Source organism: Podarcis melisellensis (assembly GCF_964234715.1).
Source record: "Podarcis melisellensis genome assembly, chromosome: 9".
In the NCBI taxonomy this organism is placed as follows: domain Eukaryota; kingdom Metazoa; phylum Chordata; class Lepidosauria; order Squamata; family Lacertidae; genus Podarcis; species Podarcis melisellensis.
In genome coordinates this window covers 9,257,762-9,285,129 of record NC_138541.1, presented here as the reverse complement: position 1 = coordinate 9,285,129, position 27,368 = coordinate 9,257,762, and the positions used below count along the sequence as shown (strand labels likewise).

Below are 27,368 nucleotides of genomic sequence, written 5' to 3'. Positions count from 1 at the left end.
CTCGCTGTCAGCACTGCAGGAAACTTAGCACCTTTGCAATTTAGCACCTTGGGGGGTGGTCTCATCATCATCTGGGGGCTTATTTGAATTTCACCCAGCTTTGCGACATGCCTTTTGTGGATTGAGAAAGCAACGGTGGATTGCAGTAATTATTATTATTATTATTATTATTATTATTATTATTATTATTATTATTTATACCCTGCCCTCCCCGACCAGGGCGGCTAACAACCAATAATAAAAACAAGTTGATTAAAATACAACTTAAAAACAAGATTAAAACACAACATTAAAACATTAAGATGCAGCCTCTTCACAGGAGGAGAAAGGAAAAAAGAAAGAGGGGGATGGAATCAAGTTGATTCCAAGCCAAAGGCCAGGCGGAACAACTCTGATCCTGCAGGTCCCTGGTCTCATGAGGCAGAGCGTTCCACCAGGCCAGAACCAGTTTTGAAAAGGCCCTGGCTCTGGTTGAGGCTAATCTAACTTCCTTAGGGCCCGGGACCTCTAGGGTGTTGCTATTTATGGACCTTAAGGTCCTCCGTGGGGCATACCAGGAGAGTAAGCTTCTCTTAATTAGTTAACAGATGCCATCTCTGTTGTTGGTTTGCAGCACAATGGCACGATCGATTGGTCATCTCTGGGAAAGAAGGAGTGCTTGAAATACGGGGGAGTCCTCTTCGGCAACAATTGCAAATATGTTCCCGACATCACACTCATGTCCTGCATGCTCTTCCTGGGCACCTATACCTGCTCGATGGCCCTGAAGAAGTTCAAGACCAGCCGTTATTTCCCAACCACCGTAAGTATCTTGGCATGTCTGTCATAGCCCCGTCCAAGTCTCATTGCTGAGTGAGCAGGGGCTAGGAGTCTGCAAGGAACGCTTGCCTGAGAGCAGAATCCACATAAGACAGTCCAGAGGTCAGGGAATCCAGATCATCAGAGCCAAGGATCCAGTCCAGAGGTCAGGGAATATATTTGCAAAGGATTCTGTCATTGTCAGCATTCCTTTCACCTGCCTCTCTGGTCCATTGGTTACTAGAGAACCAGCTGATGATATTCTCCAGAAGCATTTTTCTGAACACTGATTTCATTGTGTGCTTCTTTGCTTTTTCCTTCTGTGTCCATCAAACACTCACTGGGCAGTGCCTTATTTAAGTGGCAGCCGAAGTAAAATGAAATAGTTGTTCACAGTAGCCTGGTACTACTTTTTAACTAAGGATGGAATGTCTTCCTACTGAATGTTACTTTATCGTTTTAATTTTTAAAATAATTTTAATGTCCATATTTTGGGTTAGAGCTTTGTGTTTTGACTGGTTATTCTGTGCACTGCCCCTTTGACCCTATGGGATGAAGAGCAGTTACACGGACTATGGTGATGTTGCCTGCTGTTAGTTGTGCTAATGCACCTTTCTGTTACTGTTATTATGTGTGTTGCTGGGCAGGAGATTGCTATGCATATTTTGAATCAATTACATCTATTTTGCATAATTGTGTTACTATTGCGATCTAATTTTTTTACTTAAGCCAATGCTTTTAAATATGTTGTAAGTTGCTTGGAGATCTTTTGTGTGTGTGTAACAAGCAACTTGGGGACGCGGGTGGCGCTGTGGGTAAAAGCCTCAGCGCCTAGGGCTTGCCGATTGAAAGGTCGGCGGTTCGAATCCCCGCGGCGGGGTGCGCTCCCGTTGCTCGGTCCCAGCGCCTGCCAACCTAGCAGTTCGAAAGCACCTCCAGGTGCAAGTAGATAAATAGGGACCGCTTTCTAGCGGGAAGGTAAACGGCGTTTCCGTGTGCAGCTCTGGCTCGCCAGAGCAGCGATGTCACGCTGGCCACGTGACCCGGAAGTGTCTTCGGACAGCGCTGGCCCCTGGCCTCTTAAGTGAGATGGGCGCACAACCCCAGAGTCTGTCAAGACTGGCCCGTACAGGCAGGGGTACCTTTACCTTTACCTTTTTAACAAGCAACTAGGAAGTTCAAATAAGAATAACAACAGAATATAATACATAATACATATAATACATAAACAACCACCTGTGTTTTTTCCAGGCAAGGAAGTTAATCAGCGACTTTGCCATCATCCTTTCCATCTTCATTTTCTGTGGAATTGATGCTCTGGTAGGTGTGGACACACCGAAGCTCCTTGTGCCAAGCGAATTCAAGGTAAGTCAATCATTCCATCCTCAGCTCCCATAAAAGAAGGCAAGAAACTGTTATGTGTTGACATAGCGAACATGTCCCTTTGTGTTGTGGATGCTGCTTCTCCATTGCCCACTCCCCATGATGTAATGTAATGCACCCGGGTACTGCATGGGATGGGCACGTCATATGGTTGCCATACGTCTGGAATTTCCTGGACATACCCAGAATACAGTGGTGCCTCGCTAGACGAAAAGAATTCATTCCGCGATTCTCTTCGTCTAGCGGTTTTTTCGTCTTGCGAAGCAAGCCCATTGACAGCTTAGCGGATTAGCGCTACAGCTGTCTAGTGGCTTCTAGCGATCAGCTGTTAAGCGGCTTATCAGCGGAACAGCTGATAAGCGGCTTAGCGGCTTAGGAAAAGGGCGAAAAAGCGAAAAAAAACCACGGGGGGACGCAATATTTTTTCGTCTTGCGAAGCAACCCCATAGGGAAATTTGTTTTGCAAAGCGCCTCCAAAACGGAAAACCCTTTTGTCTAGCGGGTTTTTCGTTTTGCGAGGCGTTCGTCTTGCAGGGCACCACTGTACTCCTGTCGGAAGCAGTATCCGGTTGGAAATCGGCAAAATCCAGACATATGGCAACCCATGTTGGCATTGTTGTTTTTCCTTTTTTTCTTTTTAAAAATATTTTATTTTTTGCCAGCCACCAAAACACAAACAGTGAAACCCCCCAGGCGGCTGATACATTGGGTATACCTATTCAATAATATACATATTCAATAATAACATATTCAAATCAACCAGATGTACACTTCTATATACATTAACACTCCTCCCTCCACAAGGTTTATTGAACTTTTAACGTTTTAATTGCCTCAAATTGTTCAAACCTACCCAAATGATTCAATATCTTCTCAAACCAATCCTCCTCTTTCTCACTGACCAGTGTTGTTTTTCTTTTTTAAAAAAATAGCTCAAAAACGTCTTTTTGGGGCGATTTTGCCGAAAACGCTCAACAGCTTTGGCCAAAATAAAATAACTTTTGTGTCCAGATTTGCACTTACTGAAATATGGCAACCCTAATAAAGAGCACTAATGTAGGAAGCTAGCATGACCTGACTCTCCCACCTGGTTCCCTCTGACAGGCATTACAGCTACATGAAACTGGCTACTACACTACAGAAGTGTATGAAGCGTCACTGAGAGCAGCCAGTGCTGCCACTATTTTCTGCTTTGTGGGTTTCTGAGCTTCCCTCACCAACCCTGTTGGCTCTTTCTGCCCTCTTCTCTGATCTGCAGCAAGGCTGTTGAAGGCCGCAAGAATTGCACTCACTCCCACTATGCTGCCAAGCCAAGGTTAAGTTCTTGAACTAAAGCCCTGAACAACATGAGGCCGGGTTATAACACTTGACTATCCTGCCTGTTCACGTCAATACTTTGGAGAGACACTTTGTGGCTCCTTATTCTCCCAAGGTCCATTTTATGTCCTCTAAGACAAGGGCCTTTAGTTTGGTGGCACCTATCCTTTGGAATATGCCCCCAAGGAACATCAGACCTTCAGTATTGGCAGGTGCCTTCTTAAAACTCATCTGTTCGCCAAGGTGTTCCATTGATGTATTACTGAACTACTGATGGGTGGTTGGTTTTATATTTGCTCTATGGATCTAATTCTGTTGTTGATTTTACAGTGGTGCCTCGCAAGACAAAATTAATTCGTTCTGCGAGTTTCTTCATCTTGCGGATTTTTCGTCTTGCGAAGAACGGATGCACCCTGGTATTAATGGTTTTAAGAAAACGGAAACAAACTCGCAAGACGTTTCATCTTGCGAAGCAAGCCCATAGGGAAAATCGTCTTGCAAAGCAACTCAAAAAACGAAAAACCCTTTCGTCTTGCACGTTTTTCATCTTGCGAGGCATTCGTCTTGCGAGGTACCACTGTATGCTCTTTGCCAAGCATTAACGCTGGCAGCTCGGAACATTTTGCAAATTAATAAGGTGCCACCAAGAAGTGAGAATACGCCCCTGCTGGTTGGGATTTATTTTTTTTGTTATGGTCCCTGAAGGTCCTGCATTCTTCTCTAAGAACTTGGTGTTCCAGTGATCTAGCAAAGTGTTCATTTGGTCCAGATACGTTTTTTGCTATCTCTCTCTAATATTCGTCTTCATCTCCTTTTCCCTGAAGCCAACAAGCCCCCACAGAGGCTGGATCGTCCCGCCATTTGGCGAGAATCCCTGGTGGGTGTATCTGGCAGCAGCCATCCCTGCATTGCTGGTGACCATCCTTATCTTCATGGACCAGCAGATCACAGCTGTTATTGTCAACCGGAAAGAACACAAACTCAAGGTTGGTGCCTGGAACAGGGATGAATCCAGGAACTCATGGGTATAATTATAAGAATCTCACCAACGAAGTTAGGGTGGGTAACTTTCTAACCTTCCAAGGTTTCAGAGGGACGTCTTCAAATGTTTTGGCAAAAAAAAAAAAACTTCCAATGTGGTCTTCAGGGTCACTTCGTAGCTGTACTTAAGGTCAGGGGTGGGAGAGTTGTGTATCTCTAGTGGTTGCTGGACTAGAGTTCAGTTCACATCCTCTCTGACCATTGACCATGCTGGCTGGAGCTAATGGGACCTGGAATCCAACCACATCAGGAAGGTCCTTGGTTCCTTACCATTGGCCTTGTACAGCGTTTCCCAAACTTGAGCCTCTACCTGCTTTTGGACTACAGTTCCCATCATCTCTGCTAGATGGGGATGATGGGAGTTGTAGTCCAACAGCAGCTGGAGACCCAAGTTTGGGAAACACTGGCCTAGTTCAATACACCTCACACTAGTCTTACCATTATGTAGTTTTGGTAACGCAGGCTATAGGTAAAAAAGGGTTGGGTTTTTTTCTGTTGTACAAAAAGTTTCTCTGCCTCTGCTCAGCTCAGATACCAGAAGTGAAGTGGGCTAGGATAAAAATGCCTGGGGCAATAGACTAATAAGGTGTCATAGGATTCAGCTATCTGCACTTGTGAACCCCTTTTGATATGAATTTCAGATCCCACCCCCGTGGGTGCTTTATACGTGAATGGAGCAAACTTGTAATTAAACAAACACGGTTTCTTTTGTCATATCTAGTTTGCGCCAAAGAAGAGGAGTTGAAAATGTTTTCTAAAGAAATAAAGATGGCCTTTGTTTTGGCTTTAGGTCAGGAAATGCTGCCCAGGAAGTATGTTTTTGGACTCGACCGGTCTTGGTTTCTTTCTCAATGAACATTTACTCCTTGTTTATCTCATACCGGTGTCTGCGTACTATTTTTCTTCCATCTGCATATAGCTGGGTGGAGGCTCTTATTCAAACCTCTGCCGAGGCTGATTCTTGCTTAGATAGGACCTGGTCCCACATCTGCTGCAGAAGAAGGGCACCAGTCTCTGTAGGTTGCTAGCAAAGTTCGTCATGTACCTCCTCCCAGAGGTAGTTACTTCACCTTCTGTAGCAGCAACCAAAGGAGGATTTGAACAGCTGCCAAACTTTCCATAGCACTGTTTTACAATTGCAAGGAGGGTAATAATGGGAGCTATGTGCAGTTTCCTTTGAATTCTGCATGCCCAAATGTGAGGTGAGTAGCTGGAATTAAACCTGAACTACACACACACACATATGCACACACACATATTCAGCAAGAGCATTGAGTTCCTGTGGGGGGTACAGCCGATGGATCTTCCTGTTTCCGCCACATGGTTGTGTGCCAAGCTGTGTATTGCGCTCAGAAAGGCTCCGGATACTATTATTCTCCTGCTGCTGCTGCTGCTGTTTTGCTATTTAGGACCATAGGGACAACAAAAATGTTTGTCATCTCAACTTGACCAAAGCAAAATGAACATTTGGGCAGCGTGGGGTGTGCCTCTGGAGGTGAAGTCAAACCGCTGCATTAGCCCTGGGTACAAGCCTGGGCAGTGTGTGTGGAGGTCCTGGGCTGCCCAGACGACAGGACCCCCCTCTTGGTTTTGCTGATGCGGTCCAGAGGAAAGCAGAGCGAGACATTTGGCACCAGCTTGGCTGCAGGAGTTGCCGGAAGGAGGCATATAAGATGCCATCCAGCCGTCTTAGGGACTCCACTCTGGATTTGTGTAGGAGTTATTCCTTAGCCTTTTCTTCTCCCAAAGATATCCTGCAAGGTAATGGAGGTTTAGGATCAGAGTTTCCCTTTTCCTAGATGGGTTTCTCTTCCCAGGTGGATGAGCCCCATTTGTCCAAGCTCATATAGTAGGCCATGTTATTAGTGGCTAGGAGGGCTTGATTTCAATGGGTTGTTAGCCACCTTGGGCCTCGGAGTTCCCATCCGTGGCATCATATTCATTCCCCCTTTTCCTTATATCTTGATTATAGTTGAGCACATTTTTAAATCAGACTCTCAACAGCCTTTGTAACTCCAATTCATATGCTGCCAGCTGCGCATAGAGCTTCCGTTCTGCCAAATGATTATGCAAGCCACCCACAATCTAGTACCGTCTGGCTTCTTTGGACTACAGTTCCCATCAGCCGCAGCCAGCAGTCAGGGATGATGGGAACTGTAGTCCAAAACACATTGGAGGCACCAGTTTGGGGAACACTGGATCACACCCATTCTTTGCTGCACCCATTCTTACGCCCAAAATTCTTAAAACACCTGTGTGGTACCGCTTCTTGCCTCTATCCTTCGTCCCATTCAGACCCCAGCTGAATCTGGCTGAGCTTCCTGCATTGCTGTGGGTTGGGCTAGATGACCCTTAGGAACCCTTCCAACTCTACAGTTCTGTGATTCTATGAAAAGCTCCGTAGTTAATGGAGCTCTGCTCCTTAGTCATCACCAGGAATTGAAACAAGGCTGAAGCCCACTGCGTTTGTGCACATTCATCCTGTTAACCTTCATTTTCTCTCCCCCCTCTTCTCCTTGTGTCAGAATTTAGATTTAGATTTCTCAGGCCAAAGAGCCTACATTTCCATGTGCGCTAATGGTGTTATGTAAATGATAATAACGGCATCTCTTAGCGAGGCCCATCTCCCACTCCGTGGATGCTGGATTTATAAGGCTCATGTGACGTGTGGGGAGGCAATGGGGAGAACAGAACCTACTACTCTCTGCCAGTTGTGGAAGAACAAACAAACCCACAGAATTCAGGATTGGTTGCTCCTCAGGGGTTTCGGCAGAAGAGGCCAGGAGTCTGTTCCCAGGCTCCAATTAGTGTTCAGTTCACCACACACCAGGGCTACTCGCCTTGGCGGAAATAGCTTCCTGTTAAAGTGCATATCAGTAACAAGGAAGAGGATGCAGTCAAGAGGGGAGGATTTGCTGAAAGATAAACAAGGACCCAATTGTCACTCAGATGGCAGATCTTCATTTCTGGGCTATATTGTACTTCATACAATAGCCAGTGTGGTGTAGTGGTTAAGAGCGGTAGACTCGTAATCTGGGGAACCGGCTTCGCTTCCCTGCTCCTCCAGATGCAGCTGCTGGGTGACCTTGGGCTAGTCACACTTCTCTGAAGTCTCTCAGCTCACTCACCTCACAGAGCATTTGTTGTGGGGAAGGAAGGGAAAGGAGAATGTTAGCTGCTTTGAGACTCCTTCGGGTAGTGATAAAGCGGGATATCAAATCCAAACTCTTCTTCATACTGTAGGTGGAGGCCCTTGTGGTGCTCCATCCTGCCCCCAAAATTCCCTCTACAGTGGTACCTATGGATGCAAACGGGATCCGTTCCGGAGCCCTGTTCTCATCCTGAGGCAAATGCAACCCGTGTCCGCAGGTCGCGATTTGCTGCTTCTGTGCATGCGCGAGCGACGAAACCCGGAAGTAATGCGCTCCGTTACTTCTGGGTTGCCGTGGAGCGCAACCCGAAAATACTCCACTTCAAAAATACTCTACTTCAACCCGAGGTATGACTGTATGTGAAAGACCAGTTCCATCAGAAGGAAGAGTTCAAATCTGCAGTTTGAAATGCACAGCCTGGACCCAAGTACCACCTCAGTGTTTACCTCCTCTGTGGGAACCGGGTGTGCTCTGTAATTTGTTTAATAGGTTCCGAGTTCCTTGTGCTTTTGCAGCTGAGTGAGTCACACCTATAATATTTGCCTTACCAAAAAAAACGCAGTTTCACAACCCTGGCTTTTAGGTTCCTCCAGCAAGCCAGCCATTGTGCAGTCCTGACAACTGTTACGTATCTAAACTGGTGGGTGGGTAAGATGAGATATGGATTTAGCTAAAGGTGGGTCTTGAGGCCAAACATAACCATATACATGGGTTACAATCCAATTTGACCGTGCCATAAACAATGATTGCTTTCCATAGGTTGCTTTCTGTTTGCACTGAGATATCAGGTGGTGGGCTGTGTTGAGCACTTGCCTTTCTCTGGAGCAAAACTCAGTGCAGATCTGCAGTAAAGGATAACCCTACAGCACACTCAGCTCTGGCTCTGCTTAAATACCAACAACTCTGAGGCCGTCTGTTTTATTGTCAAACATCTCTTACCCCTAAGATGCCTCTCCTAATGTTAAGCTAAAATCTGTTTCCCTGCGATTTTCACCCATTGATTCTACCCCCTGCCTTCTGCAGCAACAGAGAACAATTTTGCTCCATCCCTTCAGGCATGGCACCCCTTCAAATATTTGAAGACAGTTGTCTTGTCTCTCCTTTAATTTCCTCTTCTCTAAACTAAACATACCTGGGCTGTCCTTCACCAGGAACATCAAATTATGCCCTGCCTGCCCAGGAACCTTTACTTGCAACTTTTCAAATAAAAAATAAGCCCCTTTCCTTGTTTGCATGTGCTTCTCCACTGCAAAGAGCCATTTCTGGAGCACTCATCCAGCTGTTTCAAAGATTATTAAGTTAGCAAACAGGGTGAAGGTTGATCCTGTAATGATTCTGTGCCTCTTCCAGCAAGGTTTTCCACCACATGCAGCAAGCACCCTACCACTGTTCCTCTTCTTTCCCCTTTGCAGAAAGGTGCTGGCTATCATCTGGATCTGTTCTTGGTCGCTGTGCTGATGATTATATGTTCCTTCATGGGCCTTCCCTGGTACGTTGCTGCTACAGTGATCTCCATCGCGCACATTGACAGCTTGAAGATGGAGACTGAGACGTCTGCTCCAGGGGAGCAACCCAAGTTCCTGGGAGTCAGGTATGCCAGCAGGGGCAACTGGAGAAGAGTGGCACTCTTCAGGGAGCAGGGCCCATAATCCGAGTCTTACACAGAGTAGGAGGAAACCTAGCTTAGTAGCGCAGCCCAAAGAAATGAAGAGATAAAAGGCCCTCCAGTCAGTTGTGTATACAATAGTTCTTCGTGGCAATTCACTATCTTTGAATAGTAAATTTTATTAGTATTTTCCACACAACAACACTAATTTTATTAGTATTTTCCACACAACATCTTTGGATGACGGTGGAAAACTTCTAATAGGAACTGGTCTGATAATTGCTGGCTTTTCTTTCAGGGAGCAGAGAGTGACTGGAGTGATTGTGTTCATTCTGACGGGCATTTCAGTCTTCATGGCTCCCATTCTGAAGGTAAATGATTGCTCAACATTTTTGCCTCTGCTTCACCCTCCACACAACGCTGAGCTGTATGTGTCTGTTTTGAGAAAGCTACTAAGTCTGCCATAAACAGTTGGAAGGGTTTTTCTAACACATTGAAGGAGCTGTAATAAATTACTGTAAAAGAAGAATTTCAAAACGTCATTGCCTTTGTAGAGTAATAATGTTTCTCGGGAGCAAAGTCATACAGAGGGCAGGCAAGAACGTTTTAGGGCAAAAGTGTTTTTGGCAAACTATTGAAGAGTTGCCACAACACTTGCAGGCGATGTGCCTCCCTAAATTTGAAAAGCACAATGCACCTTTCACTTGAAAATCCCCTACCAGGATGGTGGAACTACATGTCTTGTGAAGAACAAGCCTGTCACCAAAAACAGCAGTGTCCAGCCCATAATGTTTTGCAAATTATCCCTCCTTGTCCTCATGCTATGTCATGCTACGCAGTTCTCCACCCTTGTTCCACATCAAGGGAAACCTTGATTGGCCACTGGTTGGCCACTGTGGATAGCTCAGTCAGTAGAGTACGAGGCTCTTAATCACAGGGTCATGGGTTTGAACCCCACATGGCGCAAAAGATTCATTCATCACAGGGGGTTGCATTAGAGGACCCTCATGTTCCTTTCCACCCCTACTTACCTACCTACCTACCTATTTATTTATTTATTGGTTTTCACATATTGCATTACAAATGTACCAAAGCCAACACCATTTCTTCCCCATCCCCCCATACATTTACATTTATATTTCTTCAATCCATCATATTATTCTTTTCTCCCTCCTCCCACTTCCCTCTGCTCGATTTCCTCCACATTATACAATTTACAATAATCTTTGCATTCTATAGTCTTCTCAAATCATCTATATATTCTTATTATCTTTCCTTACTAATTTTTCTTCCATCCAGTACTTCACATTTTAATCTAGGCATATTAGCATATCTTTTTTTGTGAGCAATATTTTGCCGTATATTCATCAAAACATTTCCACACCTTTTTTTTAAATTTTTGATTGGACTGATTTCTTCTTATAGCAGTTAATTTTGCCAAAATTAAATATTCATTTAGTTTACAAAGCCATCCCTCCTTTGTGGGGATAGTTTGTGCCTTCCACCTAGCAGTAATCACTATTCTAGAAGCTGTACTTGCATATAGAAAAATCCCCCCCCCCATTCTATGATTCTAGGATGTGAGGGTTATAGTACTGCATACAACATAGAGCAGGGGTAGGCAACCTAAGGCCCAGGGGCCGGATGCGGCCCAATCGTCTTCTCAGTCCAGCTCGCAGACGTTCCGGGAATCAGCATGTTTTTACATGAGTTTTGCAAATTATCATTTTATTTTTATTATTGTGTCCTTTTATTTAAAATGCATCTCTGTGTTATTTGTGGGGCATAGGAATTCGTGCGTATGTTTTTTTCAAAATATAGTCCGGCCCACCACATGGTCTGAGGGACAGCCCTCGGCTGAAAAAGGTTGCTGACCCCTGACATAGAGGGAGGAACTTGGCGTGGACAGCAGGGTCCTGGTTTGGGTAGCAGCCCTGAGCTGCTCTTAACATGCAGTTCCATCCTTCGTGGTTTAACCTGGTGGTGCTGAAATGGATTTTCCCCAAATTTGCAAGGTTTATATGTTTCAAATCTGGGCATGGCATTTTTTGTTTTGTTTTGTTTTATTGCTTTCCGCTTTGCAGGCTCAGATCATTATTATTTTGTGCTCATAGCCAAACAGCTCGTGGCAGATAACAACAACAATAAAATACTATTAGAACAATTGAAATTATGAAACTGAGCCCCAAAACAACGGCAGAGTAGCAAAACTGCTGCTGCAGTTCGCCTTAAGTCAGGCTGTGACCCACCAGCTGAACAAATGGCTTGACTCGCTATAAAGCAGTTAGTGCTGTTTGCAACCTTGGGTAGGAATAGCATATTGAGTACGAAGAGCAGATCAGGGCAACGTGTGAGGAGCATTCTGTGTCTTTTAAAAAGAGGTGCAGCATCTTAAATGTTGTTTTTCCTGCTTGTCCAAGAAGGCAAGGGCAAGAGTGCACAGCCTGTATCCTCTTTAATTCTTTTATTCCTTTTTTTAATTAAAAAAGAGAGAACTTTTTCAACCAGCCCTCCAGCTTCTGGGTTGTTCATTAACAGATGAGGTAGAATAGCATACCAGTGTGTGGGTCTATATAATCATTTGTAACCAAACCCTGAAGCATAAAAAATAGCCATGAAATCTGACGATGGATCAGTGAAGCAGTAATGCAAGGCATGGTGGGAAGAGCTTTTTGCTGTACAGTGCCTCTGCACATGGAGGCTCAGTTTCATTGTTTTCCATGCACTTAGGCCTCCCTTCCTGTGTTGGCTGACATCTCCTGCTCTAGAAAACGGAGCATTTTCTTTTTTTAAAACAGAAAAATTAGAGAAAGCATGAAGCATTCCAGGATGATGCCATTGTGGGGAAATTCAAAAAGTGATTTAATACCTTCTTCTTAAAAATAAATATGCCCTCAGGACGTTCGAGCAGAAATAGCAACTGGAGAGTCTTCTTTGTCTATGCACCTAGCAGTAAAACTACTTGCAGAGTTGGGACGGGGAAGAAACGAGAGAGGCCAGTTAGAGCTCAGGTCAGGCCAAGCCAGACAGGAATTTCTGAAGATGAGCAGCTTAGGGAGTTCTTTCAAGGTCATAAGAAACCAGGTCAGAGTTTAGTTGTGGCTGCCGAGGTGCTCCCCAGGGGGTGAATTTCAAATTGTCTCGTATGCAGGTTGCAGTACCTCCGCCAATTCACTCACTGTTTGTCATGCCACCCGGGCATTTAAACATGTGTTCCCAACCTTGCATTCTGAAGTAATCCCGAGACATTTGGATCATGTCTTTCCCCCCTCCATCCTGAGCACATAGAGAAGCCCCCAGGGCTTTTCACTCTTGACCGTGCAGTTGGTCATGTTCACTTCACTGTGATTATAGTAAAGAGCATTCTTTCCTCAACACACTGGGATCATGTGTTGTTGCATTCTCCTGCAGATCAGATCTCTAAGAGATTATTAAAGCAATAGGGAATGCACTGATTCCTTAAAGTTCCTGTGCTTTTTTCTCTCTTACCTACTCTGCTGTGCACCGGAGGTGCTTAAAAGTGAACACAATATCTAGAAGCGGGAGAATATAAAGTAGTTCAGGAAGGTCATTGAGTAAGCACTGCCTGCCATATAGTGGCTCGTGGCTGTTACTGCAGTTAGCAATTGTGCTCTGCATATCCTTTGACATAGTTGCTGCTGCTTCTTTTGGGTAATAATAATAATAGTAATAATAATAATAATTAATAATAATAATAATTTTATACCCTGCCCATCTGGCTGGGCTTCTCCAGCCACTCTGGGCGGCTTCCAACAGCATCAGACATTAAAAACTTCCCTAAACAGGGCCGCCCTTCAGTTGTCTTTTAAAAGTAAAATAGTTGTTTATTGCCTTGACATCTGCTGGGAGGGCGTTGCACAGGGCAGGCACCACTACCGAGAAGGCCCTCTGCCTGGTTCCCTGTAACCTCACTTCTCACAATGAGGGAACCGCCAGAAGGCCCTCGGCGCTGGATCTCAGTGTCCGGGCTGAATGATGGGGGTGGAGACACTCCTTCAGGTATACTGGACTGAGGCCGTTTAGGGCTTTAAAGGTCAGCACCAACACTTTGAATTGTGATCAGAATTGCATACTTCACGTTTTTTTTTCCCTCTCCCCCACTTTTAGTTTATTCCCATGCCTGTGCTGTATGGCGTGTTTCTATATATGGGCGTCGCTTCCCTTAATGGAGTTCAGGTAAGCTTTCTCCTTGGCAAACCAAGGTCTTACGACTGGTGGGGTGCACGTTTTAGAAGTCCCTTGTCGGGAGAGATGGTAAACATTAACCAGCCTCCTCATTCTCACACATCTGAAGTAGGTCATTCAGCTCCTGAAAATAAAGCACGTGGCTCAATTAGTCAGTTGGCCAATAAGGTGCGGGAGACCCCATTGTTGCCATCTTCCAGCTGCGTGCCAATATGTTTCCTCTTCTGGAACTCTGTTTGTTTTGATTGACATCGTCTCCTGCTCTCTCGTCTTCCATCTCTTTCTCATTCAGAAAGGCATGCAGAAAATTGACCAGTATGTCTATCACACACACACACAAAAAGTACAGGACTGTGGTGCAGAGTTATACCATTCCCCTGTGCTGGATTTACGTATAAGCTAAACAAGCTATAGCTTAGGGCCCCACTCTCTTAGGGGCCCCCAAAAAATATAAAGGGAAAAAAACCACTGGATGTACATTTCCGAAATATAAGATAAAAAACAAATAGAATAAAACCTACATACAGCAACAGTGTTTTGTGTTGTGTAGGCTCCTATGGTGTAAGTCATGGGCCTCACCTGCTCCCTAAAATATCACGGGTTTGCTCATTTCTATATATAGGGTGCCTACATTCTGCATGTACTGGTTGCATGGCAACATGTGCAAATGGCTTTAGATACCTATTAGGTCCAAAAATTACCATATAGCATATTCAACACAAAAAAACAGTGACAATTTGTTGTTGGCAAAGGACAGCTGAACATATAAAGAGCCCCATTACCTTCAGTAGCTTAGGGCCTCATCAAACCTAAATCCAGCCCTACCCTGAAATGATACACGCTTTATTAATTAAAACAATACATGCGTTATTAATGTATTTTTAAAAAGAATTGGCTTCAGAGCTAAGCCTGTTAATATCAGCAGGGTGCAGGGTTTCAGGAAAAGCAAGTACTGTAGAACTGTCCAACTAAGAATGACGTGGGTGGGTTTAATACCCCTTGACAGAGGACTCTTACTGACCCACATTCTTATACTGGGGTCTTTTACTGGCCCCCTATGTTTCCCTGTGAACTCTATAGAAAGCAACATAAATAATTGGTTTGCAGTTCTAATCATTTATCTCTAGAGGAAAAACAGCACAACTGAGAACTCCTGGTTCTGGAACGTAGTGGCCGAAATTTGTGTACTTCCTTATTTTGCAAATGTGTAAACTGCTTCACAGCTTGAAGTTATGGATGTAGTGCACAGTAAGATAAAATGAGATCAAATGCAGAAAAAACGACTCTTAAAAACAAAACCATTTCTACCAACTTTAAAACAAACAGACAGTAAGAACATTTCTATAGATGCATAGTTAAAATTCCATGATACGACTGGGTCACACTTCAGGAAAAACCTTCTGAACACAGACTTCATCTGTATTGTACATTTAAATCAGCATTATACCCTGTGGTAGCAGGAAAGCATTCGCTCCTTAAAGTGGTATGAAATTGCTTTAAATGTGTCATGCGGATGGGGCCACGAAATCTTCATCTGCCACCTAATTCAAGGGAATCTAACTGTAGAATGCGGTTTTATACCAGCAGGTCCAATTGTCATAGGGACCTGCTCTGTAGCTGTATGATGAATTTTAGCCTTGCCCCTAAAATGAGACCGCCTCCCTCCAATTTATGAAGAGGCTTGAGTTGATGTGGCTGAGTTGGCATAAGCTCATGGGAAGCTCACAGGTCATAAAACTTGGCAAATCTTGAAACCTCGGCCACTTTTTAAAATGATTGTCTTGTCGCTTGAGAAAACGCTGCACGAAAGCTCTTTGCCTCGGAGAGCCTAGCATCTTGGAACTGGCACCAGGAAAAGCTGGTCATGTTTCTGTTAACTTTCTGGCACCTTGTTAATTGCATTGCTCTTCTGTGCTTAATAGAAAAAGGAGTCCGTGTTTTGTGTCCTCCCCTAGAGATTTATTTGGGCCTTGGTTTCATTCACTGGATTGAGATTAATCTGGCTTCAGAGTCAGCCAGCTGTGGGCAGCGAGCCAGGGCGCTGCCAGAGGACAAATAGTTTATTGTTAATTCTTGCCTGAGCTTGGGCCTTTACTGAGGCCATCACTCAAGCGGAGGAAAGTGAGGAGGACCGAGGAGGGGAGGTTGGTTCTCAGCATAGGCACACAAGCTAACTAAATAGACGAGGGAGCATCTTTTCCTAGAACAACACACTGCAGAAACACTCGCTGGTTCTCAGGTTACACAAAGGTCATCATCAGCTAAAACTTGAGTTGCACATCGTCCTGTCCTTGTGGCAACAATTCCATTATGCACACGGTGGGTTCGTCCTGCCTCACTACGATGTGTGCGTGTTCCAGGGCCGGCACACCCATGAGGCAAAGTGAGACAATTGCCTCAAGGCAGCAGCATCCACTGGGACAGCAGATTCAGTCTCCAAGGAATGCATCGCTCCTCAGCTGTGCCTTTACGGTGGCCTCCTGGGAAATAGACAGTGCTGCTGGTCTCCTCAATGTAGATCACCTGTTCCTACCTGGAATGGATGTGTGCGTTTGCGGCACCGTTTTGTGTTTTGCCTCAGCTGCCAAAATGTCTTGGGCTGGCCCTGGCATGTTCGTATCAGTGGTGGCTGGGATGGGACTAAGAGCTCTGAAAAGGAGTGACGGTGATGGTGAAGTTCATCTGAGTTCAGGCGAAAACCCACCTCAAATTTGGAGCAAGCTTTACAAATCTCATAACGCTTGTTTGACTCGGATTAAAATCAGAGCTGAAAAAGATATGCTTGATCCTGGGGTAGCTCAGTCAGTAGAATGTGCAGCTCTCGAGGTTGTGGGTTTGAGCCCCACTTTGGGCAAAAGATACCTGCATTGCAGGGGTGTAACCCTAGATGACTCTTGTGGTCCCTTTCAACACTATGATCTCAAACATCCCCTTTGCCTTGAATCACACTTCTGTTGGGCATGAATGACTGGGATAAATGGAAAAGAGGTACAGGGATGGGGCATTAGGGGGCTGATGAAGCTGGGGTAGGGGTCGATAGCCAGCATGTGTGGGAAGGAGGAAGGAAGTGTGGGACTTCCCAAGTTGGCTTGGCTTGGAAATTTCGAGAGTTAGAGCAGACCCTTTGCAATGAATGGACATAAGTTAGTTGTGACCATTAATCTCAATAGACCTATTCCAGGTAGGACCAACATTGTATACAACCCTAACCCAGGTTATTATTATTTTCCCACTGAGAATTAGCTTGGTTTATTTCCAAGCGAATGTATAATAATAATAATAATAATAATAATAATAATAATAATAATAATAATAATAATTTATTTTTTATACCCCACCCATCTGGCTGGGTTTCCCCAGCCACTCTGGGTGGCTTCCAACTGAATATTAAAAACAATACATCATCAGACATTAAAAACTTCCCTAAACAAGGCCGCCTTCAGTTGTCTTTTAAAAGTAAAATAGTTGTTTATTGCCTTGACAACTGCTGGGAGGGCGTTTCACAGGGCGGGTGCCACTACCGAGAAGGCCCTCTGCCTGGTTCCCTGTAACTTCACTTCTCGCAGTGAGGGAACCGCCAGAAGGCTCAGGCTGACTACTGGGGAAACCCTCATGTCACTGCAGTAAATCTGCACGATGGCGCTTGTGCGTTTAAGGAGAGGATCCTGCAGCTCCCACCTCTTTTGAGCTTTAAAGCAGTACCAAAGCCTTGCTGATTCCCCATTTGGGTGCTAGAAGCAAAACTAAACCTACCGTTTGCTTTTTCTGCATTGGCGCATGCCAGCACCACACTGCTGAACTCTCCTCCTCCTCCTCCGCCTCCTTTCTCCACCCCAGTTCATGGACCGCCTGAAGCTGCTCTTGATGCCTCTGAAGCACCAGCCCGACTTCATCTACCTGCGCCATGTCCCCCTTCGCCGGGTCCACCTCTTCACTTTCCTCCAAGTGGTGTGTCTGGCTCTCCTTTGGATCTTGAAGTCTACAGTGGCTGCTATCATATTCCCAGTCATGGTAGGTTGGCGCGATCGTGACTGCCACCTGTTGCACCCATCCTTCCTTCTGGCACCACCTGACGTGCCTTGCTGATCAGTGACACAGCTCCACAACCTTACTCCTTCCCTGTCCAAAGACAGAAACAATTTGAACATATTTATTTTGCTGAAATGTAAGTTTAATAAGGGATGTGGGTGGCGCTGTGGGTTAAACCACAGAGCCTAGGACTTGCCGATCAGAAGGTCGGCGGTTTGAATCTCCGCGATGGGGTGAGCTCCCATTGCTCAGTCCCTGCTCCTGCCAACCTAGCAGTTCGAAAGCACATCAAAGTGCAAGTAGATAAATAGGTACCACTCTGGCGGAAAGGTAAATGGCGTTTCCGTGCGCTGCTCTAGTTTGCCAGAAGCGGCTTAGTCATGCTGGCCACATGACCCGGAAGCTGTACGCTGGCTCCCTCGGTTAGTAAAGCGAGATGAGCGCCGCAACCCCAGAGTCGGCCATGACTGGACCTAATGGTCAGGGGGCTCTTTTCCTTTACCTTTAAGTTTAATAATGCGGTGTGAGATAGAGAACAAGCCTTTCTTTTTCCTTAAAAAACAACAACCCACAAAACTCACCTGTGTAAATGCTGATTGATTAAAAGGGGGAGGAGAACCCTCATGTTGTAGAGGTTTTCAAAGGATGTTTGAAAGGAGGGATGGGTGGATATAAAATAATTAGGTATGCTGGTAAGATGGCCAACGTTCTTTGTTTTGCCTTGTTTACTCATCACTTATTCATAGTTTATACATAGCCAGTCTTCCACTTAGAAGTCTCTGATTTTCGTATTTTGCAAAAAGAGAGGTGTCCTCTTGCAGTTGGATTCCATACCTTTCAGGAGTCAGTGGCTAATAACTTGTAGCTTTAATTTGTGTGGATCAGCCATATATTTCAGGTTTGTTTTTTTTCCATTATCTGATCAGGCATAATAGCAGCGAGATTTTTTTTCAAGTTGAGGAAGCCTGGTAGTTGTAGGCTAGAGTTTTGGTAATATGGGAAAGTTTTACTAGTTCCTTCTGTTTCTTCTTTCCTTAAGTACTGGGTGGTTTCCTCAGGGCAACAATACAGGGCTAGGGGGAAGGAGTGGAAGGCAGAAAAATTGACCTTCACTGAGTGGACATTTTCACACTACAGTGGTACCTTGGTTTAAGAACAGCTTAGTTTATGAACTATGGATTAAAAACGCTGCAAACCCGGAAGTAGGTGTTTTGGTTTGTGAACTTTGCCTTGGAAGCAGAACATGTTCCGCTTCCTGTTGAATGTGTTCCATTTGTAAATGGAGTGCTATGGGAAAGCACACCTTGGTTTAAGAATGCTTTGGTTTAAGAACAGACTTTGGAATGGATTAAGTTTGTAAACCAAGGTACCACTGTATCCTAGAGTAATTGTGGCAAATTCAGTTATGTGCAGTCATTAGGGCTTTTGTTGTTGTTCTAATGTGCATCACTTTGCATCAAGGAGTGTCTACATTTTTGGGCCCATGTTCACATTTCAATTTTGAAAGGGTATCACTCCTGCTGGTTATTTCTGCCTTCCCCAACCACCCCACTTCCTCTGAAGACAATGCTCAGGTTAATAGACCATCTTGTGGAATTTTAAACTCTGATGTATCATGGGCGATCGTTTTTATTTGTTACTATGTCATGTATTTTTGTGTTTTTATATTGTGAACCTCCCTGTAATCCTTGGATGAAGGGCGGTGTAGACATTCAATAAAATAATAAATAATGTTTTCCAGATAGGGGAACCCCACCATGTCCCTTACTTTCTGCTGCCTCTATGCTGTCTGTATGTAAGATAAACAGAGGCTTGCATCCCTACCTCTCCCTGCTTCCTGGTGGATATTCCTCAAAGCCACAGATCTATACAATATAGACGCACAGCTATACAATGCGGCAGGTTTACAGGTCTCAGCTAAAAGCTATCCATGCGCAGAATGTCTCTTGCCAGACTTGTTTTTGGTATGAGAGTACTCCGAGGTAGTCGTCCCTTAGGCTGCAGCGGCCATGCAAATTATGTTTGGGTCCCTTTGCTGCAAATTACAAAGTGAAGCTAGGAAATCCTTGTGCTTGCCATTTTTTAAAAAAATCCTGTCTTATTCTCCTGAACATCTCCAATAAAGGCAGTGCAATTTTGCAGCTCTGCCTGTTGCAGAGTGTACAAGTGGCACTTGACATCATTCATGGTCTCTGAATATTGTACCATTTATTTCCAACCTGCGGGTGACTCGAGAAATTGAAACCTGGAATCTGAGTGGCGGAACTTCCGATTGATTTCAAGCCGGGTTGACCGCAGCGGCCGCTCAGGTTTCAAATATTGTTAACCCTTTCTTTACCAGCCCGGAGGCTGAGGGAGGAGCCCTGCGTTGGATCAGGTGAGGCAAAGAAGGTAAGCTTTGGTGCCAAAAAGGTGGGGGAGATGTTGCACGTCAGTAAGGGAGTGCTGGCTTCTGTCCTGATAGATCCTGGCGCTCGTGGCAGTCAGAAAGGCGATGGACTACCTCTTCTCCCAGCACGACCTCAGTTTCCTTGATGACGTCATTCCAGAAAAGGACAAGAAGAAGAAAGAGGACGAGAAGAAAAAGAAGAAAAAGAAAGGCAGCCTGGACAGTGACAATGAAGATGTAAGGCCATTTTCACCATTGTTAACATTGTTAAGTTTTTTATCCTGGCTAACTTGTGGCAGCTTTTTAGGTTTGGATTACATACATAACTATCTTCATGCCACGTCAGCCATGAAATCACAGGTTCTTGGCTATGTCTGATGCTAGAGACAGAGGCTGATACGCCTAATACACAGGGCTGTGTGTATTTCACAGTTCTGCAGCAGGTGCTGAATTCAATATTGAAGTGGGCAATGCCTGCCAAAGTTTTCAAAAAAGAGGAGGATGTTGGACTGATGGTTGTGGGGAAGCCAAACGAGTGTCTTGTATGGCTCATGCTAGCCTCTCTCTAATACTAGCAAAATAAGAGGAAATACTTCGTCAAATTGCAGAATGCACCTTTCCATAATAATAATAATAATAATAATAATAATAATAATAATAATAATAATAATATAATTAATTTATTTATACCCCGGGCAGAGCGGCTCAGGGCGGCTAACACCAGTAAAATTACAGTAAAAACATAATGGGGGGGAACAATTTTAAATACAGGTTAAAATGCAGTTTAAAATGCAGCCTCATTTTAAAAGTAGACGATAATTCAAGACCACAAGGGGAGGGAAACATAAGGGTCAGACTGAGTCCAAACCAAAGGCCAGGCGGAACAGATCTGTCTTGCAAGCCCTGCGGAAAGATGTCAAGTCCCACAGGGCCCTAGTCTCTTGTGAAAGAGCGTTCCACCAAGTCGGGGCCAGTACTGAAAAGGCCCTGGCAGAATTCACACAGAATTTAGGTTACGTGGCTACAGGATTTTAATCTACTGTAGCACAAAATAGACGTAGCCCAGCTAAATGGATTTGGAGCATCCCTAAGCTGTTGCCCTTGCAATTCTCCGAACCATCCCTCTGCTACACAACGCTGAGCAAACTCAGTCGTGGTGGTCCCACTCAGCCAGTTGAATGCGTAGTTACTTCTGCATTTGGCTGATAGTGCAGGATCATCACATCTAACAGCAAACTTTGAAAAGGAAGCTTCTGTAATCTTTAGCTGTGCATACACCAATAGCCTGTGGAATTTCTCCCTCTGACAATTTTGTGCATCCAGCCAAACATGAAAGTGACCTCATATTTGTCTGGCTACATTGGGATCACAACGCACAAAGGCACCCAGTCTGTCTCTTTGCACCCACCTATAGAAGTTCTTCAAATGTCTTTTTTTTTTTGCTCTGGGGGAAATTGCCTCATTACCTGCCTGGTCTGGCACTGAACCCACTGGGGTTCCTGTCTCCTGTATTTCCAGCTCTTTTCAAAAGTGATATTGCCCAACAATGCTTTTGTGAATCCTGACAGCCCTTGGTAACCTTCTCGGGCGGCTGGTTCTAACACGAGTCCAGGAGATGAGAGAGATGGCTGGCAAAGCTTTCTTGCTTTCTTATGAATGCAGCTGGATTTTCTTCAGTCTCAACAGTCAAAGGAATTCCTTTCCTGCTATCAGCAGCTTTGATCACACATGTTTGTCCATATGAATATGTCCCCAGCAAATTTGGGCAATATGTTCATGAGAAACCACCCAAAGCCTTACTTTCAAGTCTTGCCTTTCCCACGTTATGGGAGAAGGGTTAATTTTCAAGAACCTATTTCCCCCTCCCTTTTCAAAGTCTATCGATATATGACAGTTCCTTCTCCTTTTTCATGTTTATTATGCTCCCAAGTCTTGATTTTTCAGTTAATTCTCTGTTTTTAACAACAATGATGATAAGAATAAGAATAGTATATCGTCCTATCTCAGGGCCCACACAATCTTGGCAACCATCCACACTAACAGTGAGAATATTATTTTGATGTTTCCTTTCCTTTTCCTTTGCCTTTTGTTTTAATGCTTTCAAAGCATCTGACTTGCTCAATTACATTCTGCATTGTATATGTTGTTGGTGATCTCGCTTTAGAAACCGCAACAAGAAAAGTGTCTGCCTGTAGGGTGGATTTCGATGATCTTTTGATTCCAGGTATTTGAGCCTGACTGACAGACGGGCATTCTAACCCAACTTTGTGCCTTGCAATGTGTTGAATTGTGTTGGGTTTTTTTTTTTTTTAATACTCATGTGCCTTCAGCTGTTCTTCCACATTACAAAGACTCCCTAGGCCACCGTCGCCATTTCCACATGTTGTTAAGGCAGATGGAAACTTCAGAAGACCTTTAAGGGCTGCTCCTATGAGGCTCTGTTCTGGAAGTCGGCAACTGGCAGCCCATGGGGCAGAAGCTGGCCACTAGGTGTGTGTGTGACACAGCTGAGGCGTGTAACTTTCCAGGAAGCTCCATACTGACTAGCCTCAGAAAGCAGTAAATTGAATAAAGGAGGAAGTGTGTGTGTGTGTGTGTGTGTAAAAGTGTAAGACAGTTGGGGAGCAACAAAGGCATTGCTTACAGCAGCCTTTGCCATCCTGCTGCTTTCCTTACTATAGCCCCCATCAGACCTAGCCAGCTTACATTGAGTGCATAACTTTGGCGAAGGCTAGCTTACTGGTTCCAGTTGGCGAAGGCTGGTTTCTGGCTTCCAGAAGCATTAGGATAATTGCATCAGTGCTCAGCTGTCTCTCACACACAACTTCTCTCCATTTCCCCACCGTAATAATTCCTGAGCCCAGCTGTCATGAAGCCAGCTAGTTTCAGGTGCCACAGCTCCCAGGTGCTAACTGAATTGTCGTGACATCCCTGGAAGCATGAATACCTCCTGACCACTCCGATCTTTAGGATTGGCTGCACCGTCAAACACGGTGACTCAGAGATTTTGCACTGTTAATTAAGAGGCAGTGGTCCATTTATTTCTTAATAGGGGGCAGTGTTTGTGCACTTAACATATTTGTAAGTCTGCCTTCATTGACTTCAAGAGAAAATGTGGCACCATCACTTGGCTTTTCTAATTCAGTCGTTAGGGTTTATTGGCCATTCTTGCCTGTTCTTCTATGCCTTTGGTCTTGATGGCTCACCCTCATAGTGATGGATTGGCTTCCTGCTCAGACTTGTTGCCAGCTAGGGCTCCCATGCTTTTCATAAAATGAGTGCAAAATGTCTCATGTGATTTGTGCCTTCTGTGGTTAAATTATGGCCATCAAAACCTATAAGGACCTACCAATTGAGGTGTAGCTTTGGGCCGATCCACAAACACACCCCCTTATACTGCAGAGATGGAGCCCAACCCCATTCTGTTTCCTGAATTTAGTAGACTACTTCTGGAGCTGTGATGAAGACCCTTCTGGAGGCATATTACTTCTGTCAAATTAGCAGTTGTGGCACTTGATGACCATGAGCTGCTTGGAGGAGCAGAAGGATGATGAGGATAAACAACAAAATAAAAAAAGAAATGCCTATTGGCTTAAAAGTTCTGCAGTATCATTCAAACAACCTTCGTAAAGTGGACAGCAGTAAAGTGCGCTGAAGTGCATTGCATGGTTATTTCCTTAACTGCCAGCAGGTGGAGCTGTTGCCGAACTTGATGCCGCAGTTAAAAAAGCAATAGCAAGTTGGTAAGGAATCCCTGAAATGCCAGAGCTGGGCTGGTACGCCCTGGATAAATCTGTGGGGAATGGCAAGAGAGAGCGAGAGAGCGCACGGGCGAGATGGAAGCATTCTAAGAAATTTTGTGCACGTTTCTTCCACAGTCCGACTGCCCCTACTCAGAAAAAGTCCCAAGTATTAAAATTCCAATGGACATCATGGAACAGGAACCTTTCCTAAGTGATAGCAAACCTTCCGACAGTGAGTAGAACTAACACCTTGCATGCCTGCTTCAGTCTCAGTTGCACCTCCAAAAAGCAGCTATATAGCGATATATAGATATAGGTTTATATATCTATATATATTTACAACATTGATTTTTTTTAAAGAAAAAAAAACCCTTCTTCCGTAGATGTTTTCTTTTCCCCTCTTATATCTACATGTTGTTTCTTTAAGCCAGTCTTTTCTTACACAGCATGTAATATATATATATATTTATATTTGGTTGGCTTTTAAAAATATCTCTTTCTTGTAAGTTCGTTGGTTTTGGGTTTTTTGCTTTTTTTTCTTTCTTCCCTCCTTTTGTGGCTCCACTTTTTTTAATTTGCTTTTATCCAGCTGCTAACAAATCCGTCACTAGCTCTCTCTTTCTCTCTTTCTAACCCTCCAAATCAATCCAGCCCATTTATGGCATGGTATATTTCTGACCCCGCACGGTGGATGTGTTTGCACTTTCTAACGCTCTTCAATGATTTCCTTTAGCTCTCCCTCCCTGCTGGCTAATCTTCTGGTTTTGCAGCCTTATAGAAGCACCATCACCACTGTCTCGCGCTGTTTGTTTCCTTAGGATCCACTCACCCGCCAAAAATCAGAACTTAAGCATATAATATTTGTCCACTGTATTTGTCCGTTGTTTTTGAAACAGAGGTCATCCTGTGAATCATGTAGCACTATTAACACGCTTGTCTTCCTTTAGGTGGCTTGGGTGATATTCACTTTCTTCTTCAATTTGTGCTAAAACGTGATTGCCTTTTTCATTTCAAAATGAGAACAAAACACTGCAGCCCCACCTCTGCTTACTCCCTTGCCTATCTTCTGTTTGTTGCTTTATTGATTGCATATGGCAGGTCTTGTATGGTTCCATGTGCATTTTGCTGAATAGGAGGAATCGTGCAAAACTCGCAGGTGGATATTTTGCGAATTGGTGGGAGAAGAATGCATGGCTTGGCTCTCTGCAGATATAAACCAAGTGGCAAATATCCTAGGGGGGAAATATCAGTGGAGACTCGATCAGAACCTGCCTGCCCTCATGGTGCCATTGCAACATGCGGAGCAAGAGAACCAGACTTGCAGACTGCCTATTTTGGGTAGGGGAAGATGGTGGAAAGAGATGGGCTTGTTTGACATGCTAATTGAATGGAATGATGCTGGCTGGGTGGGTAGACAGGAAGACGGTAAGTGTCAAAAGCTTCAGATGCAGGAGAGATGGAATAAGTAAGGTGTAGCACTGGTGAGCGGGTTGCTTGGTTCAGGGGTAACTATGGTGACAGCAGAACAATCAGATGGGACCACAAATGTCTATTAAAAAGTTGCTACATCTTGAATACTAAACTGCCATTTTGTTGTCTTCACTGAAGTGTCACAGTCCTCTCCATCCCAGGAAAATGGAGCTTTCCATTTCCCTCTTGAGTGTGGATGGGGATAGAGATGGAGAAGCTGTGGTCCTCCAGGGGTTGTTGCATTCCCAGCACAAATCAATCCCCAAGCAGGGTGCCCATTGGGCAGAGATGATGGAACTGGAGCCCAAGAGGGTTGCCATATGTCCGGAATTTCCCAGACATGTCCAGGATTTCCACAGTGAAATTAGCATCCCGGGAGGAATTTTGAAAAATCATTAAAGTGTCCTGGTTTTTGCCAACAGAACAAGTAAGCATCTGTTTGACCAAACAACTTTTTGGGTGATTCCCCCACCCCCTAAAAAATAACTTTTGTGTCTGGACCTTTTACTTCTTGAAATATGGCAGCCCTAGAGTCCAACATCATCTGAAGATCCGCAGCTTGAACGCAAAAATATCCTGTGTTGTTTAACACCTACATGAAATCACTGAGTGGGGTCATCCGGAGTTTTGCAGTACGTTGTCTGCAATATGTTGAAGGCACAGCTCTGCTTCTTCTTTGCACTTGGAGGTGTGGCATTCGATTTCCTGGGCCGCCATCTTGCCTTGGTAATGGGCAACTTTGTACTGGGCTCAAGATGTAGCAACTTTATTTTAGCTGCTTTGTGTTTATAAATAAAAGAGGGGTAGAGATTTCTAAAATCAAGCAGTCGATAAGCATTATTATTATTTTATTTTTCCAAAAAAACAACAGGAGAAAAATCACCAACATTCCTTGAACGCCATACATCATGCTGATAAAATTCCTTTCCTGCACTCCCACACAATGCCAAGGTGAGGATCTATATGGATGTATGACCTGCACACAAACTATTTGTAATTCATCTTTTTCATTGGTATGGTGGGTTGAAACTCCACTGCAGAAGTTCTACTGCAAATGAAATAAAGCTTTGACAGCAATCTAAATGTGCCGGGATCAAGCCGTTACGCAGAATCAGCAAAAGCGAATGATTCGGTGAAGCTTGTCACTTTCTCAAAATGCTTGGTGTCACCGAAACATTGATCCCTTCTGGGCGAAATAAGTCACCTGCATAAAAAGTTAAAGCTCTTTTATAGAGCTGGCATTTGCCTAACACTATTACTTTTTCTTAAGCATCTCCCATGCATCACAGCCTGTGATGAACCAGGATGGACCCAGGCTGTGATGCATGGGAGATGCTTAAGAACAAGTAATCGTGTAGCAGACGGTGTCCTTTTGAGCGGGGCGGGTGGGACAGAAATGACAACCAGAAAGGAAAGCATGATGCAATAGGGGCAAATGTCAGGTTCTGCACTTAGAACCAGCTGCCCAAATATAAGATTGGGGGGTGGGGAGGACACCTGGATTCCCAGTAGTACATGTGAAAAGGATCTAAGGATCTTAGTAGACCACAAGCTAAACACGAGTCAACAGTGTAATGCTTTGTCACAGGGACTTATGGGAATTTGCAGCCCGGCAACTTCTGGGGGGCAAGAGGTAACCTCATCTTTGAATTGCAAGATGGCAGCACCACCCAACAAGTCTAATTATGGTTTTCTGCTGTAGAATATAAATGACCAGGTGTCAGGGAACTCTGGAAGGTACCCACTTGGGGAAATCCGCTTTACGAACTATACCACACTTGCCTTCTCCTTGGGATGTATCTAGAAAGGCATTCTGTGCCAAGGCTTCTAGAATTGCTCCATGCCAGTGTGTTTATTCCTGCATGTATCACATGAGAAATAATTTTCCACCCAGTTGAAACATACCTCCCAAAGTTAGGGAACATCTCTGGGCCTTCTCTTTAAACCCTGGCCCATGTTCCAGCGCACTATGCAAGTCCTACATGACATAAACCTTTGTTGCATTTTCAAATGTTCAAAGGAACATTCAAAGGAACATTATTATCCTGTATCTACAGGGGCTCCACCAGCAGAATGGGGTAATTGCAACCAACTCTGTTGCTGTCTTCATATCACTGTTGGGTAGTTTTCATATTATTGCACCCACATAAAAAATAGGGGTGGTTAGAATGAGCAAGGGAGGGGGGATTCTTCTGAGTGTATAAATTCTGCTTTGATGATTTTGGTTTTCTTTC

The 27,368-nt window shown here is 44.4% G+C and overlaps 1 protein-coding gene across 9 annotated transcripts in view; it reads left to right on the top strand.

Annotated features, from left to right (window-relative positions):
- SLC4A4 (solute carrier family 4 member 4) overlaps nucleotides 1-26,374 on the top strand; it is a 187,948-nt gene extending 161,574 nt beyond the window's left edge. For 4 of the 9 annotated variants that reach the window (XM_081924839.1, XM_081924842.1, XM_081924835.1 and 1 more), the window contains 9 exons: nucleotides 614-802; nucleotides 2,050-2,163; nucleotides 4,323-4,484; nucleotides 9,104-9,282; nucleotides 9,596-9,668; nucleotides 13,426-13,494; nucleotides 17,341-17,514; nucleotides 19,997-20,158; nucleotides 26,006-26,374. In XM_081924839.1, the coding sequence (XP_081780965.1) occupies nucleotides 614-802; nucleotides 2,050-2,163; nucleotides 4,323-4,484; nucleotides 9,104-9,282; nucleotides 9,596-9,668; nucleotides 13,426-13,494; nucleotides 17,341-17,514; nucleotides 19,997-20,158; nucleotides 26,006-26,089 (1,206 nt within the window). In that variant the 3' untranslated portion in view covers nucleotides 26,090-26,374. Of the gene's footprint in view, nucleotides 1-613; nucleotides 803-2,049; nucleotides 2,164-4,322; nucleotides 4,485-9,103; nucleotides 9,283-9,595; nucleotides 9,669-13,425; nucleotides 13,495-17,340; nucleotides 17,515-19,996; nucleotides 20,159-23,799; nucleotides 23,897-26,005 lie in introns of all 9 variants that reach the window. The other 5 variants (XM_081924840.1, XM_081924838.1, XM_081924836.1 and 2 more) reach the window with 2 other exon arrangements.
- Nucleotides 26,375-27,368: the final 994 nt, after the last annotated feature.